The sequence below is a fragment of the Toxotes jaculatrix genome, chromosome 5, assembly GCF_017976425.1.
Source record: "Toxotes jaculatrix isolate fToxJac2 chromosome 5, fToxJac2.pri, whole genome shotgun sequence".
NCBI lineage: Eukaryota > Metazoa > Chordata > Actinopteri > Toxotidae > Toxotes > Toxotes jaculatrix.
Genome location: NC_054398.1, coordinates 5,643,085 through 5,665,378, shown reverse-complemented (window position 1 = coordinate 5,665,378; position 22,294 = coordinate 5,643,085). Strand labels below are relative to the sequence as shown.

The 22,294-nt window shown below is 41.9% G+C and overlaps 2 protein-coding genes across 4 annotated transcripts in view; both read left to right on the top strand.

Moving 5' to 3' along the window:
• The window catches only part of znf423 (zinc finger protein 423), a 144,652-nt gene extending 143,307 nt beyond the window's left edge, over positions 1-1,345 (top strand). For all 3 annotated transcript variants that reach the window (XM_041037878.1, XM_041037877.1, XM_041037876.1), the window contains exon 21: positions 431-1,345. In XM_041037878.1, coding sequence (XP_040893812.1) covers positions 431-460 — 30 coding nt within the window. In that variant the 3' untranslated portion in view covers positions 461-1,345. The remainder of the gene's footprint in view (positions 1-430) is intronic.
• A 2,182-nt stretch (positions 1,346-3,527) lies between these two features.
• si:ch211-212o1.2 (uncharacterized protein LOC492735 homolog) overlaps positions 3,528-22,294 on the top strand; it is a 35,186-nt gene continuing 16,419 nt past the window's right edge. The window contains exons 1-3 of the mRNA XM_041037879.1: positions 3,528-4,042; positions 20,903-21,022; positions 21,317-21,408. Coding sequence (XP_040893813.1) covers positions 3,883-4,042; positions 20,903-21,022; positions 21,317-21,408 — 372 coding nt within the window. The 5' untranslated portion in view covers positions 3,528-3,882. The remainder of the gene's footprint in view (positions 4,043-20,902; positions 21,023-21,316; positions 21,409-22,294) is intronic.

The window sequence follows — 22,294 nt, the reverse complement described above, 5'->3', positions numbered from 1 at the left end:
AATCGAGGTGCTGGGTTCCCGCAGATAAGAAATAAAACAGAACAAATACTATATGATCTGTAATTATGTGGTTCTGACCAAAACCAGGTTCTGTTGTGTTTGAGAACAAGGTGTATTTGTGGGGTATAAAGGTGTGATTTTGTTTGTCTGAACCTACCAGTTTATATTGTAGTCTTGTCTGTTTGTTTCGTCTTTCCTTTTTCTCTTCTATTCTCCTCTCTCCCTCTTTCTGTTCTCTCTTCAGACTATGTATAAAGCAAGGAGGCCTTGCTGTCTGTACTGTGGGAGGCAGTTGTGTTTCTGTTCTCTTCTGTTCTATTATTGGGTGGGGGGGCAAGTGGAAAGCACTATGCTCACGTAGCCCATTATTTCTCTCATCATGTGTTCTCACTTTTTCTCTCTATCTCTCCCTCTCCCTCTCTCCCCCCAGAACCACACACTGAGTCAGCACGCGCAGTGAGACCGAGGCCCGGCAGGATCTCTCGGCTCAGCCGGGGCCCCCGACCCAGAGCCGGCAGGGGACCCCCATCTCCACATCACAGCCAATCAAAGTGTCATTTGCTACTCACATGTAAAACTCTAACGATCGCGCCACTGGGCGCGGCTATTAGGAGCAGCGGGGGAAAGGAATATTAATGGGATATGCTATTAAATAAAGAAAGGAAAAAGTGGGTGAGAGAAACGGTTAGAGCTAGATGAAGGAAAGAGAAGAGTGAAAAAAGGTATTGTACGTGCAGTATTTTTTATTGTCCCTGCCAAACTCACCCCACCACCCCACCCCACCCCACCAGCTTCTTCCTCCTCCCCTTCTCTTTTCCCCTCCTCTCACCCATCACTCCCCAGGTCATGCATTTTATTTTTTTTAACAAATAGAAAAGAAAAAAAGCAAGAATACACCCTTTGTTTTGAGATTTTTTTAAATAGATTGTAGGAAAAAGCTTCACTTTCCTGTCCCCTCAGTTGCTTATTGTATTCAACTTCATAGGTGCCAATTTCTTTTTTTTATTTTGTTTTTCTTTCTGCCATATGCGCTTATTTTCTTTATTTTCATTTTTGTACCTTTCATTTCTCGCCGTAAGTAGGTACTTGTGCTGTGTTGTGATTGTTTGTTTGCCAGTCGTAATATTCCTAAGTTTTTTCCCCCCAGAACTCTCCTTTTTATGATTATTGTTATATATTTTTTTCCTTTTTGTAATTACTATGAAAAAAGACATCAAACAAAATAAAGTGCAGAAAACCATACAGATGTTTCTTTTTTTTTTTTTGGATTGGGTTTTCCAGTCTCTATGGGGCCTATAATGGTTATTGTAAAAAATGAGTATCATCGATTTCAGTGCGTCTGGTCAATGACTGCTTTTTAAATGTGAATTAACCAGATTGCAATAATCTAGTACAGACAAAAAGATAAAACAAATAAATAAATGACAAATAAACACCTTCTGTCTGATGTGCATTTATTCAAAAGAAATGCATTTGTGAGCTTGCATGAATATTTACTGATGCGTTATCAGTCCCTAATATTGTTATTATTGAAGTGCAATACTCTCCTAGTATGATGGACATTATACTGAGAGTGCAAGTTTATTAACATAGAATGAAGATAATTCAAAGTGCTTTACATTGTGCATCAAAAACATTAGAGGAACGATTTTCTAACTAGGTGGTTCCCAGCCAGTGATCAGGACTCACACAGAGTCACACAGTAAGATGAAGGGAAAGGAGCCTTATACCCCCCCCCCCCCCCCCCACCCCCCACACACACACACACCCCAGCACATGCACAATACGCACACACCCCCTTCTGCTCACAGCCTATAAACAGAACTGCAACCTCATGACACCTACAGTACCACCTAATCTGAAGACAACATGACTGAATGTGTGAGTGCAGAGTCTATCATCGAGCTGACATCTTTGTTCACTCCTGTTTTTCACGCTGCACATTCCAGCACAGTGGAGGTCTTCATATCCGCTCTGGTTAGATTCAATGTTGATGTCACTGCAGTATAAAGCTTTCTGTATATCCACTGTATTTCATTAAATTATTTCATTAAGTGCCTGTGAGCAATGCGTCCCAACAAACGCACATTGTGAAAACCAATCTGGAATCTATTTTAACATTTTATTTTATATCACACTGAAAGACCAAAACTTCCATCCTAATCCTAGAGACTGATTTTGCCAAATGTGATGTGTCGCATTAGATCACAGTAACAGGCTTGTTGCAGATTTTTGCAGATTTGACACATCTAATGTACTTCCCATAACTTGACAATGAATGAACCTCATTCAGACTTACAGTATATTAAATAAGATGGATGTAAGTTAAAGGAATGTAAGCAGTAGTCTATAGCATCCCATTGAAGATGTATCTCCAGCCACCTGACGACTATAATACCTAATGCAGAGGTCTTCAACAGGGGGTCCGCGGAGGTACTGCAGAGGGCGTCGTTAAATTTTTGGTTGATTAGACAATTTTTTAATTATTTTTTTCCCCACAAATTTAAATGTCTTTAAAAACATGTTAACATGAATTGAACATATTAGCTCCATCTCTCCATCAGTTTTGGGGTCCTTGGCCTGAAAAACATTGAAGACCCCTGAACTAATGGATCAACTAATGGATCAATTCAATGAACATAATTCGTTATGTTTATTGAAAGTCTGAAAAAAAAAATCCAAAAATAAAACGGGTCAGGAAGTTACGCACCTCAGGATCTATTTCAGCACTGGAACTGCAACAGGACTCTCTCAAACAGGGCTGCTGTTTCATTTTAGAGCTATGTTAAACTGTGTTGCCATAATCACTGAGTATAAATTAAATTTAATTTTAAAAGGCATATGATCATTGCCATTTTAGGAACTGTCTTTCTTTTAAATTGTGTGCTCCACTGGCTGTAATTTTCAGGACTCAATAGGAAACTGACAGACTTGTCTGAATGTATATTTTTTGCAGTGTGCGACCTTCTGTTTCAGCAGTATCCATGTGTCTGGGCAGCTGAGTTTTTTAGCAGCCCACTGAGACCCCCCTTGCCAGAAGGCTGATAGGTGGGTACCCATTTCCCGAAACCAGCCATCTGAACAACCACGACATTACAAGAGGGAACTGTTAAAGGCATACCATAACCAAAACACACAACCTGTCTGTGTGTCGCTTGTGCGTTGGTGGAACAGTAAAACGTTTCCTCTGCTGACTCACATAAAGTATGTTTTATGTATAAGTCAACTTCATCATGTTTCAAGGTTTTCCTCTGAGAATACTCCATGTGCCAAACAATTTGCATGGCTGACCCTTCAAGCATACGGCCTTTAAGGTCAAATAACACAGTAATGTTGGTTACAAAATAGAATTGGTTCATTTGTGTTGCAGCTTTTGCATTTGTGTTGTGGCTTTTGCGTTTGTCTGGCAACTTTTGCATTTGCGTGGCCTTTCTCGGCCACCGTACGTTTCATCCTAACAAGCAAAATGCAGACGGTCCCTACAGCTGACGTGACAGTTGAGCTGGACGCAGAAATAAAGTTTTTTTTTAGTAAAATCCGTGCAGTAAGAGCTATTCGTACAAAAAGTCCCCTCAGTCTGTATGTAAAGACATGCCTAAGTTATTCTTCTATGTTATAAAGTGTGACACGGTTAAAACCCTGTAAAATAGGTCTGTGTGTCAGCGCAGCTCCGTCCGTGTATTTCCGGGTGGTACGAGGCTGCTCCGGTACATCGCAGCTAGCATCAGCTGGTTCAGCCTCCCTCCTCCATTCAACCTCAGCGTCCGCCACCGGAGACCTGCACTCAAACAACCAGTTTTTGACCGAGACAGATCTATAATTGATGTCTCATAGCTGAAAGCCAAAGCGGGGGGGCAGCAGGGCGGGCAGCGGGCAGGAGTTATGGCGGCGTCTCTTCTCTCCGAGACCGACATCAGGCACCGGTCCATGGCGGAGGAGGATCCGAACGGGAATGAGCACGGGGCGGCTGCACGCAGCGCGGCGCCTCGCTGGGGACCGCAGCACGCCGGGGCTCGACAGCTGGCGAGACTCTACTCTCCCGGTGAGGATGTATTCATTTTCGTTGTCAGCGGTGTTGCTGCTGTCACCTGGTTTGTCAGTAACGGGGCTAAGAATGAGACATGGCATCAGCAGAGGCCTAAAAGCCACAGTGCGACATCAGTGGATGATGGTAACTAGGATGGTGAGGATGATGATGAAGATAGAGATAGAGATAGATACAGACACTACTGTTTGCAAACTGCTAACACTGTGGCTAAGTTAGCAATGATAAGCCATTCATGGCTACTTACTGCAAACCCTGTGTGGCCCTATGGCTGTAATAGAGCAGGATACAACCTGCTATTTAACCTGCTGTGAGTTACTGCATTAAAGTGTGTAAAGGCCTGGTGTCTACAGCCAAGAGGACATCAGGCTCTGTCTGCAGCTGTCTGCAGAGCCTGTTCCTAATATCTGCAAGACACTGTTCACACTAAGCAACAGTAAGCAAAACACAGAGTTTTAAAACACCAGTCTAACTCTGTTATTGTTGCTGGAAGGGGATAAACCTTGAACTCAAAGTGGGTAACTTGTACCAAGGCCTCTGTAAAGTTGGAGCTTCTCCTCAGGTATTTACAATATAAAGCAAAACTGAGTGCACCCCTGTGCAAAGTATAACCCCAGTGGAGTACACCTGTGATTTCCAGCAAAGACTAATTTCATGGCCGGGGATGTGTCTATTGCAACATGACTCCACAGGGTGAGGAACTTCCTGAACCAGAAACCAGATTGTGGTTTCTACACAAATATAGGAAGAGGGTACAAGGGCATCTGTACGTTTCTAATCATACGCTGGCACACAGCTGCTGCAGTGGTTAGCAGGTGTAGGAAAAGCCATACTAAAAATAGTCTCAGAGTCCGTCCTTGGAAATCCGCACTTACAGACTCGTATCTCGGGGCCCCCTCGTGGCCGACAGGTCAGGGTGCTGACTGTGTGCTGTACTGATGGCTATCTAATAAAGGCATGACATGGCCAAAAGATATTGATTACACGGATATCTCTGTACACTGTAAAGATTTGGGGAGGTTTTGCTAAATTGCTAAGTTATCCAGGTAACCAAGGCCTGTTCTGACCTTTTTACAGTTGTATTGCTGTGAGCAGACAGTTAATGGCAACAGGAAACATTAAAAAAAAATGTAGATGCAGTTGTTGCACAGTGGTGGTCCATGTATATTTATATCAATATGTGATGTGGGTGAAAGCAGGTCACAGTTCTTTGTTTTTGTTTTTTCTGGTATGGTGACCCATTATGTTAATGGGGCACTCCACTGACTTCACACATACAAATCAATTTACTTGTCGTTTACTTGTAAAGTTATCTCTACCTGCGAAAGCTGTTGTCTAGTATAAACTGTTCTGAGGGGAGCTTTTCGCTCCATTTACACCCGGCATTAAAGTTCATCTCATACTGGAGCCATTGCATTATAAATGACTCGGCTGTGATGTGCGCTGCCACGTTATTTGGCAAGTTTTTGTCAGACCAAGTTGAAAGCAGACACTTGCTTTTGTCTTCACTCGATCCATGATTGTCTTTAGTATCGACCATAGTTGAAGACCGAGGAGAGGACTGTTTTGTGTGTTTGCTGGTTACGGGCTGCTAGCTGCCTAGCTTAGCTGCCCAGCTGCTACCTTGCTAGTTGGGAACAGTCACTCACGATTTCTTATTTCAGCTCAACCCTGATGATGTCATCGGGGTTATCTTGGCTTGGGCCTTGTGGGGTTGGATTTTCCAGCCATGGAGGTTCAAACTAAAGGTGCATTATGGGACATGTAATGTTCAGTTGTTTTGGAGCTTGTATTTTTATATATTTTGTTATTTGCTGCATCAATTTTGATATTTTTAAAAAATATATATCTCTCAATTGATGAATTAAAATGCCCCTAGCATGAAAAACCTTGAAATCAGATACCTCAGGCTTAGAGGTCCTTACTCCCGTTGATGGATTTTTTTTCTAAATGCTGGTGAAGTAGTTGCCTTCAGCCTGGATCCGCATTTTGTCCTCGAACAAAATCAATGTCTGTGACACAGTCTACAGCAGTAATCCTCTTCAGTCTTTGGGGTCTGAAGTATTACTGGTTTTCTTTTTTGCCGCTAGTTTAAATTCACATGGTGTCTCAGTCTAAATGAGTCTCTGATTAGGCGTCTAGAGTGAAAACTGTAGATAAAAAAAATAAAAAGCAGCAGTCTGGACCCTGGGGACTAAATTTCAGGACGACTGGTGCACAGGCCACAGATACTTTTATAAATTGACAGTGGTTGTTATTGTAGGCAGAATTGCCTGCCTCCACCACAACAAAGTGTTGTTTCTGTGTCACGACCCTGAGGCCACATGCAGTTGCTTGTGTTGTGGTCTTGTTTAACATTTCCCATCAGCTACACCACTCCTGCTGCTCTCTTTTGTGTTTGTTTTAGTTATTATCTTTTTATCCCAAACCTACAGTATAAGCTTTCATCAGGCTCCTTCACCTGCTCGATAATCAAAAACCCTCATGTGTATTAACCACTCCTTGCTGTGTGAATTTGGTCATGGTTTTCACAGGATTTTAAATGTATAATCTGCTCTTGTATTCCCACATGACACATCACGCTTTGCTGTCATTTGACATCGCAGCTTACCTCTGATATTTACTGGCTTTCCTCAGGTTTTAATCAAATACGGGCTTGAAAAGTTTAAAAAAGGGGTGAAACAGTTGTAAGCATCAGGAAAAATGAAGCCATTTTATCACTGCTGATATGTTGGTTTTGGTGGAGGTGATGGAAGGCACATTGTGCCTCAGACCTTAGCAAAGAAAACCTGTCTTACCAGTTGTGCATCAAGCTGGACTGTGCCACATTTTGCCTGACCATCTGCCCTGCTTCTCACTTCGCTGAGCATTTTAATTGCCTCTAGTCGAGCCATGTTGGCCACTTGTTAACACTTTCTAAAATAGGAATGATGATCAGAGAAAAGAAAGGTTTGCACTACCAGAACCATGTTATTGTGGGGTTCATGTGAGGGAACGACACTTGTCACTGCACTGGCATTTGAGTCTGAAGCCCCTACAGCACCGTGTATGTGTGTGTGTGTCTGTCAGTGTGTTCATATTCATAAAAGCACTGACCCTGGCAGTGCACATATGTCTACTTGACCCACTCAGCTGAGAGGATCTCCTGACCTGACTGGTGACTTAAGACTTTCTAAAACTTTATTTTCAGTTACCTCTGTCAGTGTGCAGCCCGTCACAGAACAAACCCTTCACCTCAGTGGAAGCTGGTGAGAGCTGGTAGTTCTATTTTTAGACTCTGTGAGTAAAGGAGTCACCTTCGCCATTAATGGAATTGGATCTACACTATTATTCAGTGCCATTACATTAGAGTGATAAACATCTCCGCTCTGGCATTTGTAGACAGACGAGCTTGCATCATGCAGGCACACGCACACACACAATTGATTATTTAGCTTAATTAAAGCTGGATACGAGCTGATGATGGGAAACAGGAGAGATGTGGTTCCAGCCGCAACAGGTTTTGTGTTTGTTTGGAGGTGTATTATCATTTATTCATAGAGACTAATTAATCAACAGTAGCAATAACAGAACTGTACGTGTAAACATTTTTGGCTTAGTAAATTGGCAGCAGTGTACAATCATGTCAAGTGTAAGACTGAAAACATAATTTTTCTTATGCTGTCAAAGATGTCAGAGTTGGCGTTGAAGTCTGTCTGTCAGAAAATGGATCTTCATTCAAAAGCAAAAAAATAAAAATCGGATGCTGATGTGAACCTGGGTCGTGTTTGCTTTGCCGACCTCTTGTTGTTGAGTGTTGTGCTGTTTGATGGTTAAGAGGATCACACATGCATTTGGGGTCCTGACACTTTATCCCCTGTCACTTAGTGACCATGGAGCTTAGTTAGCAGACTGACACTGGGTAAAAATAGCCCAGACAAGGCCGTGATATAGGCATCATTCTGACGCAACACATACTCTGCTGCGAAACCCCAAACTGGCATGTTACACAATAGTGCTCGGCGGTGAAGTTTATACTCGGTCACTGGACCCTGAAGTGTTGGTGAAGCTTAAATACCAGTGAGAGGCACGTGGAACTGCCAAATACAGTAGTTTGTAGAATATTTTCCTTTTGGTAGGTTTTGCAGTGCTGCTGTCTTCTCTCTCAGAAAGACCTGAAGAACAGGTTCACTCTCAAGGACAAATCTCACTTGTAGTGTTTTCTAAAGCCTTCAGTACCAATCCATATCTTTTATACTCTGAGTGTGTTCACCAGGTGAATCATTACACTGTAAGAAGTTATTTAAATCGCGCATATCTCCTTGTTTCCGTATGCTGTGAACTTGTGAACTCAGAGTGATGGAGCCTGAGTAAATATGAGAACCAAAAGTCTCATGTCTGCTGAACAGTGCACAGTAAAACCTTGCCAAGAATACAAGCAATAAAAAATAAAAAAATAAAAAAAAAATCATTAAAAACATAACTTGCAAGAATGTGGCTTCCTAAAGGGGTAGTTCCCTCAAATTACACAACCAAAAAAATAGTTTCTTCCCTCTGTGGTATTCATGAAGATTTGCTTTTTTGTGACAAAGCTGTCAGATATTAAGAATAAATGTCGTGATTACTCTGAATAAACCACAGAATTCCCTGCTTACAGTCTTTAATGTGACTACCTTGTAGTAAAAAAAAGGTTAAGTCTAAGCCACTTGTGAGAGGAGCTCTATTGTGTCAAATATTAACTACTTCAGGGGAGGGGTTAAAGGTTTAACAAGTGCTAAGTGAATCACCATCCCTTAGCATTTGCCCCACATTTGGGCCTTCATGAAGTGACATTTAATTCCTGGTGTGAAACTTTTCTGCAACAGATTCACGTGAAAAGACTCTGGCAATAGAACTTGGCTGATATCAGTATCCATATTTAAGAAATTAAAAAATGGTGGCTGTGGAGGCAGAGCAGATCGTCCATTGATTGGGTTGACGGTTTTAATACCCTGGCTCCTCCTGTCCACACATCAAAGTGTCCTTGAGCAAAACACTAAACCCCTTATTGGTTACCGATGTCTGTGGTCATGATTGCAGCGTGGGTGTGTGTGCAGAGTAAATAGGCAAATTTTAAATGCCTTGAAAACATATTTCTTGTTTATACATTTAGAAATATTATGAAGGACATGCTGCACGGGAATCATTTTTAGGCTTCGTTGATTTATAGATGTTCAGATGGGACTTAACATCAGAGACAAAGACAGTATTCTGGTAACATGACATCAAAATGTATTCTGGCTTGTGGTTAATGGCTGACTTAAAAAAATAGATAAAATGAAATAGGTATCAGATAACTCATGGAATATTTTATCTTCTAGTTAAAGTATTTCATAATAATATCAACAGAGACAACACTGAGTTGTTGGTGATGCTCCTGTACCAGTGAATTGTAAGTAACAGTTTGTTTTCAGTGTTTTGCTGTTGTCCAAGTGTCACAAAACTACAGGTTCTGTCAGCGAAGGACAATGGCAGCTGTCAACCACATTACAGTCAAATGTCACATTGGATAAACTTTTTCAGTGTCTATAAAAACATGTATCCTGGCTGTAATCCTAGAGGAGAATATGGTTGTGTGTGTGGCTTTGTGTTTTTTACCAGGTAAATCTCCAAATGGGTTATAAGCTTTCCCTCATTGCAGCCAAAGGGCACAGCAGGCTGCAAGTGGAAGATATGCTCAGCAACGCTAACAATGCTGCCGAGCCATTTTATGAAAACTTAAAAGCAAAAATGTTTCCCACATGCTGACAAGTGTCTGTTAAAGAAAAATAAACAGCTAAAATTCAAAATGTCAAAGTGTCCATTTAAGGGAGCACCACGCTGTTATGTGCTTAGTTGTTTGGGTCCGGTTCAACGCTGGTAGGAGGTAAATCTAAATAGCAGTTTGGCTTGTTAGAGTTTGGAGAAGTTAGATGAGGCGTTGGCAATGCTCCACAGAGCCAAACATGGGCTCATTACAGCAAAGCTAGGATGGACAAACAGCTGGATACATCTCCCTTCCCCTCTGTTTCTGCGTCTCTCCATTTCTCTCACCAACTCTCTATTCATCCCCTCGTCTCTCTTCGGTCCTCCCATATGTCTGAAGTGTCACGGTCTGTTGACTGCCTCTCCTCTCCTCTCCTCTCCTCTCATGTGATCTCACATCGTTTCCCTTCTGCTTTCTACATTTTGTAAGATATCCAAGTCTCATTATATGAGCAACATGTATGTTTGTGTCAGTCTGTTAGTGTATGTCAAGACTCTGTGTTGTGTGTGTTTGTGTGTGTATGAGAGATCTTGAGTTACTCTGGAGGATCTGATGTCAGTGCCTGTAAGCGATCTAAAGGGCGAAACTGATCTTCAGCCTCGTTCAGCTCATGTTTCTACTCACATGTCAACCTGCTCCCATTAAACACACATAAAGACATTCTGCAGAGCCACTGTCTCAGGTGTGCACTGCCGGAGAATAAATAATTTGTATGATTACAATTAAGCAACTTTTTGGGTTAAAGGGGCAAAGTGTAAGAATTAGCCCAATGTCGAATTCATACTCCGAACAAACAGGGGGCAGCGGGTCACCAGAAAGTCGGGGTGTCCACCCCATCAAAAGAAACACGGGACAATGACTGGGACAAATCCTGGAGGACTGCTGCATCGATGGACCAGGGGACCAAAATATCTATAAAGTTTTTACTGGCCCTCTGTGTGTAGCTGTCATTCAAACTGCTCATGAGAGCGTATTGTGTGAAAGTTTCAACCCTCATGTTGAGCTAACATTAAGTTGAATCTAATCTCATCACAGGGCAGCTGTTGACATGTTGTCAAACCTGCATGGGTTGGGGGATAATGTTTTCCACCCAGGTTAACCTTGTAATCTGATCATGTCATGTTAGATTGTTTTCTTCAGTTATTGTTAGACGGTCAACGACGCTTTCACGCAGTATTTCTTCACATTCTGTTGATAATCTTTGTTCATTTTGGAATGTTTTAAATTAAAATACTGATAAATATTTCCCCCTTTAATTGACTGTCTTGTGCAGCAGGGAATTACCGTACTTTAACCTCAGTGTCTTCTGGGTGAAGTGGTGAAACAGAGAACGTTCAAACACTGATTGCACTGATTCTGCTTTTTGAAAATTCAAAGAAAAGAAAAGTAAAGCCTGCACTGTAGCTGACTGATACCTGTGTACTATTATACACGTTTACATCTCGGTCAAGAAATATTTGTGTGTACTCGCTCAGTGGAAAGTGTACAGGAGTAAAAATCCCTTTAATGCAGAAGCAGCCCCAGGAATGGAGCATTGTTGACTCTGCACTAGTCCAGCTGATTAGTGTCCAGTGGTGAAGAAATAAAGAGTGAACCTGATTTGCAGAAATACATTTTCCTGAAGTCTCTGTGCTGCAGAGGAGTGACAGGTCTCAGCCCTGAAATCTGACTGACCTGAATTCGTCCTTTGAAGACGTGCAGCCGTGACTTACTCACTTCTCATATGTGACAGTTGACACATTCTCCCTCTTTCACACACACACACACACACACACACGCACAGCACCAGGCTCCCTGAACTGCTGACCCCAGGGTCATAAAGGTCAGGGGTCAGAAACCATTTGAGCATGTGTGTTGGGCCCTGAGAGTCACATGGGCTGTACTTGGCTTTGACCTCTGTGTGTTGGTGTGTGTTCCTGTGACCTCAGTGTGCGTATGGCCGGTGTGGGCCTGAGTAGAGTACTATAGTAGAGTCAGCAGAATCAGATCATTAAACCGCTCCATTGAGTTACTCTAGACTTACTTGTTTGTGTGTGTGTGTGTGTGTGTGTGTGTGTGTGTGTGTGTGTGTGTTGTAAGAAAAATAAAAACAGAATAAGAATATATAACATATTATTCCCAACATGTGTAAGGACTATTGGAATTCACCAAAAAAACCCAAATGTATATGTATATGTGTGTGTCCGAGTGTTAAGAAAAATAATCATTACATATAATAAACAGGCTAATGCACAGTATAGTAAAGGAAACAGAAATTAAAATGCGTATTATTCTGTTAAGTATTTCTTAAATATTTATTTGATTGAACTTGAATAGACGCAAATGTTAGTGAAATTGTGACAGTGATATTTTCATTGAAATCGCAAGCATCAATACACTTGTGGTTTTACACATCACAGTTTTTGTGTGATGCCTCCTGTGCAGCGTGTGGAAATTGATCTTCATAGATTTTTTTTTCCCCCGTAATTCTAACCTAGAAAATGTTCAGCACATCATGTTTTTAACCTGCGCATATGGGATACTTGGTAAAATAACCTTGAAGTTATTACAGTTGTCAGTCCTGCTCAGCTATTCCACTAGCTTTTTGTTAGACTCGACTTTTTGCCACTTTGTGTTGCGGCAGTGGAACAAACTGGAGAACAAACTGGAGATCCAGGAGATTGGTTCAGATTTCCACTAAAGAATCTTCAAGGTAAAATGTTTTTGGTGAACGATGGAGACAATGATTTGGATTACTGCAAAGAAAATAAAAATACATCTTTTTTTTTTCTAGCAAAGTTGTAATAAGGTCTGTGATGTGTTCATCCCAGAGGTGCACTATTCTCCTCTGAAGTATTCGCTGATGCAGTTTCTGTGAGTTCAGCCACGGCGGCTACTGCTGATGATAACAGTTCTACAGTTTTTCTGTTTATCACAAACAAACTGATGTTGCTGCTGCAGGAAATCTAAAAAGCATAGCTTCCTTATCCAGCAGATGTGTAAGGGATAATACCTAACGAGCTGTAAAATCCCATGATTGTAAGGGATGATGGTGGCGGAGGCTAACAAACCCCAGTTTGCCTCCACTCAATACAGTCATGGAATGTACAACCTGAAGAGTATTATCCTGCTTATACCATGGCCGCAAGCCAACAGAGTCCTATTATGCAATCAAAGTAAAAACATCAGTTGTTCATTTACTCATAAAACTAACTTTTGTCAGTTTTAAATATAGTTCCTGAGCCTCACAAATGAAACAGGAAGAAGTTCACAAAGCTGAGTCGGGACTTTGAAAAGTCTTGACAAGTTTTGAAATCAGAGAAAAATAAATTTTACTGATTAGTCTCCAGTCTTCATCACACTCGTCCTACAGGAGTTGAGTCTAGATGCTCATCCTGCTGCACGATACGAATAAAACTCTAATAAAACTCTTAGAAATGCACACACCTGAGCCACAGGAGCGAGGAGCCAATCAGAACAGAGAGTTTAAAATGCTGTAGATTACACTTAGAATGTACTTTTTCATGGGAAAAATATGAGAATTCAAATTAATTTTCACAGTAGTAAATAAATAAATGAGTATTTACCAACAATTAATTTAATTCCTGAACTATATTTGTTGAATTAACTAAAAGGAACATTTGCTTTTTCTCTGAATATATAAATATATATATATATATATAAAAATAACGTGTATGACTTATATAAACACACAAAGATAATGCGCAATGTAACACGTACACGTAAATGATGTGCACACAAATTCACAGGCATACACACACACTCACTGTACACAAACTCACACACAGTCCATCTGTGGCTTTAGGCGAGCCTTCTAGGCAGGATTTTACTATTGACCTTGACCAACGCAAGAGTGGAGCAGGGAATGCTGTGCATTTTCAGAGATGAGCTGTGTGTGTCTGTCTGTGTGTAATTATCCTTATGAGGGCCGCAGATGAATATGGTGGTAGCAGAAAGCCCAAGAGATGAGGGGATGGCATGCAGCACACACACTCACACACACACACAAAGGAACGCACACATGATGGGATCTGTCCATCCTTTTTTTGTGTCTCCACAGGGGAGGAAGGCTGGAGCAGGGCCTACTTACACTGGCTCTCATGTGGGTTAAAATGGCTGTGTGTGTGTGTCATTGTGCCTGGATATATGCATCTGTTTGTCTGTGTGTGTGTGTGTGTGTGCGCGCGTGCGTGCGTGCGCCATTGTGTTGGTATGCCGTTATTGAATCTCATTTGCCACATTCCTCTCTTTGTTGCTGTTGAATCTACAGGGTAATGGATTTATTACATTTGTCTGGCAGGATTGTGTGTGTGTGTGTGTGTGTGCGTGTGTGCATAAAGACATACATATTGTGTCTGTGTATCATTTCTTCATCTGTGGTATGTGTACTTTGCGTTGATGTTTGTTTTGTGTGTATGTGTGTGCCAGTGAGTGTGTGGGCGAGTGTGTGTGTTTGCTTGCGTCCCTGTGTTGCGCACTATTATTGTGTGTGTGTGTGTGTGTGTGTGTGTGTGTCCCAGGTTCTGTGGTCCGCTGAGATCAGATGAAAGGAAAGAGGCCTGTGACTGATCCACTTCTGAACAAGGGAATTCGACCTCCCCTCTCTCTCCCCCTTCTCTCTCTCTCACCCTCTTTGTGTCTCTCTTCCTCTCTCTCTCTCACCCGATCTTTCCTTTTTACTGTCATTCTCTCTCAGTGTCTCTCTCCCTCATCTCTCTCTGTCTCCCCCTCTTTCATTCTCTGTCTCTCTGAGCATGTGACCCACTTTTACCACCCACATCACTCTCTCTCCCTCTCTCTCCCCAAGTCCCATCTGAAGACAGTCTACTGAGAGCAAACCAGGGGACACAGAAAGAGACGGAGAATAAAAAGAGCAGCAGAGCTGTCTGTGTGCTGCTCGTACATTTATTATCACCCTCTGTGATTTGGTGCCTAATGTGTTAGCAGTCTATACATCAGTGTGAATAAGTGTTTGTAAATGGTGTTTATGTCACAGACGGAGTGTAAGCAATGGAAAAACGAAAAGAGAAAGCAAGAAAGGGCGTGGTCCCGGCGTGCTGACAGCTCTGACTCGGCCTTTGAGCCGCTGTCAGGCTGTGTGTGAGTTTCCTTTTTTTTTTGTCAAAGGCTCCGTAGGTGGTTTTTTTCAGCGTGCGAGATGGGCTGGCTCGCTTGTTGTGTGCTGTTTTTGTGTTCTCGCCTTTGGTTTTGTCCCACTCTCTCTGTGTGTATATGTTCACTTGATTGGTCATAACAGAATCCAAAAAAAAAGATTTTTTTTTTCCTTCCAGTTTACGATGGGAGTATTTTCTCAGCGGTTGAGACATATCGGCAGTTTATGTTTGTTTACATTGGCGCAGCACAGGAGGCAACAGGTCATGTACTATGTCGCACGTAGTAGTTTGTGTAGGATCAACCCACCTCAGCTCAGCTCACCCGTCTTTTTAGAAAGTGGCACATTCACATTTCATCTGTGCGTCTTTACAGGCTGCTTACAGAGCTAAGTGGCAGGTGTACTGCTACTGTAGGCAACACAAGCTGTAAGCTGGGAACATGCTAACACATGCTACCACCATTCAGTTACAATGGCTCTTCAAGCTTCTTTCTGTTTCCTCTGTACTGTACCATTTACTCCCCCTAGACTTTTTCTCCTCAGGAGGAGAAAGAGAATAAAAGTTTGCTTGGCTGCTAACGGGACATTAAGTCCACACAGTTGTGAAAAAGTTCTGTATATCTTTGACCCCTGTCTCATAACTGTCTGCAAACCATGCTTCTTTGGTGGTTAAATCTTAATAGTAAGCTATTGTAGACTTGTCTATAGTGGACACTGATGCTCTGTTGTCTCTGACATGTTGGTTTGCTGTTGGTCGACACCAAGAAAATAAACTGATTTTGGTGAATAGCAAAATTTTGTAGTTGTACATGCTGGTCTGAGCGAGCCTTTAGACTTGATTAACATTAAATATTCAAATCAAATATAAAAAATCAGCTAAGTTTTCAAAAAAAAAGTTTAGCATCATATTCATTTTTAGAGTTTAACACTCAAAACACAGCTAACACACAGCTAGCCTCTGCAGGACTGTGTGGGTTTGGTTTGATCAGGATTGATTGACAGTGGCCCGACCACAAAAGCAAACAGCCGCCAACTGTCAGACTGATTCAGATGTTGCAACCGTTTGATCGGTGCGTTGTACGCGACGTCATCTTTTCCCAACTGAGCTGCTTCCACTTTGAACTCGTCAGAAAACAGGCAAAAACACAGATACAGAAATATAATCAAATGATTAAAACCGTTGTAAGTTTATACTGAGTTCATGTAGGATCCCATCATGCAAGGTTTTGAAAAAAATATGTTTTCAGGGTTTTTAAGATTTAAGCCAGATGAAGCAAACATCCGTGGCCTAAGCACTGACTATGTTGGCCTGCAACTTTCTAAGACAGTATCACTCATTTAGAAGCTGCTGTAATAATAATTTAAATTCCTTGTTGAGTGTCCATGGTCATAACCGTTCTCAGTATTTGCCCCACTGGCCACCGTACACCCTCTCTGACCATGTGGCAGTCAAATAAAAGCAAGGCAATGACTCTGTGTCCAACAAGGTCCTGATTGGCTGCCCTACACGAAGCACCAGAGCCTCTGTACCTCCTCTGCCCTCCGCCTTCAGTTTACAGTACAAATGCCAGTCACCTCTTGAAAACACCTTACATTACACTACGTCTTTTTTTTTTTTCTCAGAGTCTACACTCAAATGGAAATTGTTAAATCTCTTCTTGCTCCAAACAGATGTGGTTTCGAATTTCGTTGACCTCGCTATCATTGTTTCTTTTTCTTTTTTTAATAGAAATCACAGTTATGACTCTTCTCATTCTGTCTTTTGCTCGCGCTGCAGATTTGGTTTAAATATTTTCTTAATGAGGAGCAGCAAAGACGGTTTTGAAGTGGCATTTCTGAACTGAAGTGTGACTGTAACCATCTCACAAAGGCTGAGGATTTTTGCGACATAAAAAAATCGACATTGTTTTGAGTTTTTTCAGACTTGACAGTGCTGATTTGTGGTAAATGTTTTTGCTTGATCTTCAGTCCCTCACCGTATTTCCTTGTTACCTGACAAACAGCAGAGATATGTAAAGGGGTCTACTTTCTGTCTCCCCTCTCCATTAGCCCATTAGTATTCAGGAAGTGTTGCCTGCCTGCCTGCTGCCCGCCACTCATTCCCCAGACAGCGAATCAGCCGGCGTTGATTAATTTCAGCCTATTAGCACCCCTCGTTCCCCTCCCCCGGCTCCGCCCAGGTTAAATCCCCGTGCACACCCGCGTGCACGCTCACAGGCGGGGGGTGCTGCTGGGTGAGCGATGGCAGAGAAGTTGCCAGGGAGCCAGTTGTTGTCAGAACGATATTAATGAGTGTGCTGCTCTGGCCCTAAGACTGTGTGTAGGTGTGTGTGTGTGTGTGTGTGTGTGTGTACATGTGCTTAAGTGTACAGCTTTAATTTTGCTGTTTGTATGCCAAGTGAAGGCGGCTCGGGTGAGTGTGTTCTGTAGAATGGGTGTGTGTGTGTGTATATGTTCAAACACAATAGCATATGTCCATTCATTCATACATGCTTGTAGAGGCTGTTTTTGTGTGTCTGTCTGTAGCTCTATGTGATATCCAGCAATGCCATGGCCTGAGGGACAAGGGCTTATGTGTGTGTGTGTGTGTGTGTTTGTGCTCTGTGGAGGCCTGTCCTAGTTTCCTTCCCCTCACCAGGGAGCCGGAGGATCCAAGGACTGACGCACATCACCTGACAGCCGCCCCACTGCTCCACACGGCCCTGCACTGTGTGTGTGTGTGTGTGTGTGTGTGTGTGTGTGTGTGTGTGTGTGTGTGTGTGTGTGTGTGTGTGTGTGTGTGTGTGTGTGTGTGTGTGTGTGTGTGTGTGTGTGTGTGTGTCTACGTGACAGAGATGGAGTGTCTGAATTTGTGTATGTGTCAGAGGGTGTGCGTGTGTAATGGATAGAGATGTGAGAATGTGTTAGGAGATCCATCAGTTGAAGCGTCATGGTACGTGTGTGAGCGGTCACTTGTATGACGATGTGTGTGTGTGTGTGTGTGTGTGGGTGCAGACGCAGTGAAAGTTTGAAGAGAGTGAATTTTGGTGTACTGATCCCTTAAGGGGTGTGTGTGTGTGTGTGTGTGTGTGTGTGTGTGTGTATACCTTGGGGCAGAGTGGAGAAAATGGTGCCACATGAAGCTTGGAGACAACAGCTGACTGCGCTCTACTTAACCTCAGAGTGGACTGAAAACGCATTACCTGAGCTGTATCATGTGAACACATGCTTATGCTGAGCACGGTCCTGTAATCCACTTTGTACTGTAACATGCCATAATTCAACAGGACTGAGCTCAGTGCCGTTTGCTGGCTGTAGGATGATCAGACTTCATGTGTTTGCACAGCTCAGGGTGAGCAGGTCATTCTCCAGGAATTTTTCCACAGACCTGTCTGTAGACCAGCTCCGGTCTGTCACTGTGCCACAGTCACAGAGGAACAGTCGTCCTATTTTTAAACTCAAATCAGCTTCCTTTTAACGTTGCAAAGCTCTAATTGTCTTAGTCACACACCTTGTAGATAACTTTTGAATTCATCTCAAAATACATCGCTGTAAAAGTGAAATTATTTTTAATCCAAACAGTATCTTCACTGGAATTCATCAAACAGGCTTCATGCTGGTTATTTGGGTATGAAGTGATGCAGAGTAGCAGTGAGGGTAGAGGTCAGGCCTGTGCAGGACCCATGAAATGGGCTGAATTTGCCCAGGGCTAATGTTCGGAAATGAGGGATTTAAGGTTATGAACGATGAATTAATGAGTCATTTACGTATTAAGATGCAGGCTCATAACATTTTGATCAGGTGCAGGAAATTAGGACAGTTGTAGGTTTCAGATCAGCTGTTTGGACAGAATATTTTTTGTGTCTCGGTTCAGTCTGTTTGAATCGAGGAGGATTTCTGTGGTAAATCTGGCTTTTTGCGACATTTTCAGGGACATTTCTCTGAGCCTGTTCAGTAGCCTTATGTGCTCAGGCATGCACGGCTCATACTCTGCATCACTAACAGATGTTCTCATCTTCTTACTATGTCTGTGAAGCAGATGTAGTGCCGATTATAAATGGGTTATCTCCGCAACATGTGATATAGTCCCTATTTTTACTATATATAATCTGTTGGGAGAGTTAGACTCATTGGCAGAAAACTGACGATATAATGGGCAATATTAATGAATGCTGTTATACTTGTTAAAGCAGTAATTTTTTCATGAAATACATTTTTTTTGCCAAGAAAGAAAATATATCCCACCTTCATGCCTGTATGGTAAATATGAAGCTTACTGTCAGCTGAATGTTAGCTTAGCTTAGCACAAGGACTGGAAATGGGGGGAAACATGTTATATCTAATTTTTTAATCCATACACAAACTGAGTTGTTGACCAGGTACCTGGACTTCCTTGAGATCCACACAGATACTGGCTGTACCTTTGTACTCACCAAACACATGTGAGAGTGGTATCAGTCAAGAAATGGAAAAGCAGCTTTCCCAAAATGTTGAACTATTCCTCTGAACTTTAGAAAGTGAAATATCTGGTTTGTGTAGCAGTGTAGGGCATCACGCCATCTAAAGTAAATCTTAAACAGAAACACTCACGGCTGTTTGCTTTGTCCAGTTTCTGTCAGTAGCAGAAACAATAGAGTTTAAGTCTAACTTATTTAGTAGCTGAACTTCAGTCCGCTCTTGAATTATGTGTCTCTTCACAACTTTGATACTGTCTATTTTTAGAAGGTGAAGGGTCACATCTGATGATTCGTGAAATATCCATAATCCCATATTTTAAATCTCCTGTGACCACTTCAGTCCATACCTTATGAGAGGCTGATAGCATATTCATAGTCACACAAGCCTATAGGCGCACACACTCACAGGCCTGTGTGCTTTATTAAAAAAACCGTCATGAATATCTTATAGGCTGCTAATGCTATGTGATACATTAGGATCTGAACACATTAATGTTTTAAAAGCGCATTAGACTGGCAATGAAAGAAGGATTAGGAGAAGAGTGGAAGGAGGTGCGGGAATGAAAGACAACGAACAAAAGAGAGAGCGACTTAAAAACAGATCAGTGGGAGTTTATATTTGTACGTTTTATAGTGTTATTTCTGTAAGATGGTGAGATCCACTGATACGCATTTCCTGCTTGTGCTGACAGGTCAGACAAGTCAGAACAAAGGAAAGAAGGAAACAAAGGGAGCTCATGGAAGAGTGAAGAAATCAGGAAAGTAATAGAGAACCCTGCAGGATATGTTGCTCTGCGATATTAGATGAGTCATAGATCAGCAATGTGTGTGTGTGTGTGTGTGTTTTCAATAATTCAGTATCTCTAATTTTCAGGTCTGTGTGGCAGAAGGGGTTTGACCCTCCTGTCTCTCCATCTCTCTCTCTCTCTCTCTCTCTCTCTCTCTCTCTCTCTCTCTCTCTCTCTCCCTCTCTCTCTTAATATTGCTGATGTGAGAGTTTAGAGTATGAGTAGTTCTAGTTAGTCCATCTCCCTCTGTCCTTCAATTAATACTGCTGACCTGTGAGTTTGGTCTTGTCCCTGCAGAGGCCCACCTCCCACCTGAAACAGCCGATGTGCGTGCGTGTGCTCGTGTGCCCGTGCGGGCTTGGTGCTGCGTCAGCGTTGGTGTTTCACATATGAGAGGTCGTGACCCTGCAGTCTGGAATACACTTGTCTTCATCTGACTGATTACATATTAACACCCTGGACACACACACGCACACACACACACACAGTATCATTGTGGTCGAACGGTGCTTTGACCCCTGGTATGGAGCGACTTGTTCTCCCTGTGGTTGCAGGGACTTCACCCAGTTCATTAATACGACACATCAGAGTCGAACACCCTCAACTTTTTATTGTTTCCACTCTCATCTTCAGCTTCCTCTCCTCTCTGTGTTAATAACCAGTGCACAGTGCCCAATAATACAATCTGTATTTTAATAATGCTAAGATAAATAAATTATTTTTTTTCTTATCAGTTGTGTCCTTGTTCTTTTGTAGGCAAGCGGCTCCAGGAGTGGGTGTGTGTGGTTCTGTGCCTCTTCCTTTTCATCATCAACTTCTCCTTCCTCCTCCTGCACTTCTCCACCGTTCACATCTACAAGATCATCCTCGGCATCGGTGAGCTGGCAGTCAGAGAGACTGGGATGGTAGAAAAGCGACCGAGCTAATATAAAGCTTCTCTCTGTAAAAAGTACAACTTTAAAACTACCTATCACACTTAAATAAATTGCTGAAATAAATAATCTTTTATGAATGTTGGCAATCGATTTCTCTAAATAAGCCTGTACGGTCCCTCATCATTGTTCCAGTCCACATGAGGTTTTTGTGGCACTTTTGTTAAATTGTTATTCTTATAAATGTTATTTATTATTATTATTTTTTGTCTCTTCTACATCTGCGTTTGTTTGCCAGTCCTAGGAATAGTGACGGCAGACTTTGCGTCAGGGATGGTGCACTGGGGGGCGGACACCTGGGGATCTGTGGACATCCCTGTTATTGGCAAGGTGAGCAAACGTTCAGTACACATAGACATACACAAACAGCTCGACTGCATTAAACAGATTGTTGTCATTTCTCATCAGTTCACTACAAAGTAAATCTACAGTTTCCTCACTTTTCCCCTGAAATTCCTATTTGGCCACAACCGAATTTGCTTATTGGTAACAGCACTACAAAGTAGGCAGACATTTTGGGGCCACTGTGTTGTATTGGTGCTACAATAGCATACTAATTTTTTTAAGTAATATTTTGGGATGTTGCTGTTCAGCTTTTAAATGTGTTTATAAACTCTTACTAGTTCAAGGTTGCTTTTAAGTGCAGGCACTTCATTTGGCTGCTCATGTGTTTTTGTATTTTTTTTTATGTTGTTTATCGTTGAAACTTTGATCCTTAAAGTCATGTACAAATTAATTTGGTTAGTCACCACGCAAAACTAAGAAATGAGATGTCACTCGGCATTCTTAAAGGAATAATTTGCCATTTTTACATTTGTAAAATTTGTGACATTTGTGCTGGATTTTTTTTTTTACTTTTCAGCAGAGCCAGCTCTTTTGCCATGTTACAAGCCTCCTTTTTTTAAACTAAGCTAAACTTCACTTTTGTCTAGTTTCGTACTTAATGAAGAGAAGTGAGAGTGATATGGAACTTGTCTTGGTGAGAAAGTGAATAAATGTCAAAGCAGCAAACATCTCCTTTGGTAATATTACCTCTACTACTAAAAGCAGGAATATCATGAAGTGCTTGACAAATAGCATAAGTTAAAGCAATGATACAGTAAAAAAAGACACTGACAGTAAAAAAAAAACCATTTTATTCTACAGTGTCAGCAAAACCAATTCAAAAAAGAAGCATTAATGTTGAAATTAGGTTGATGATTAACTTAAATTTATC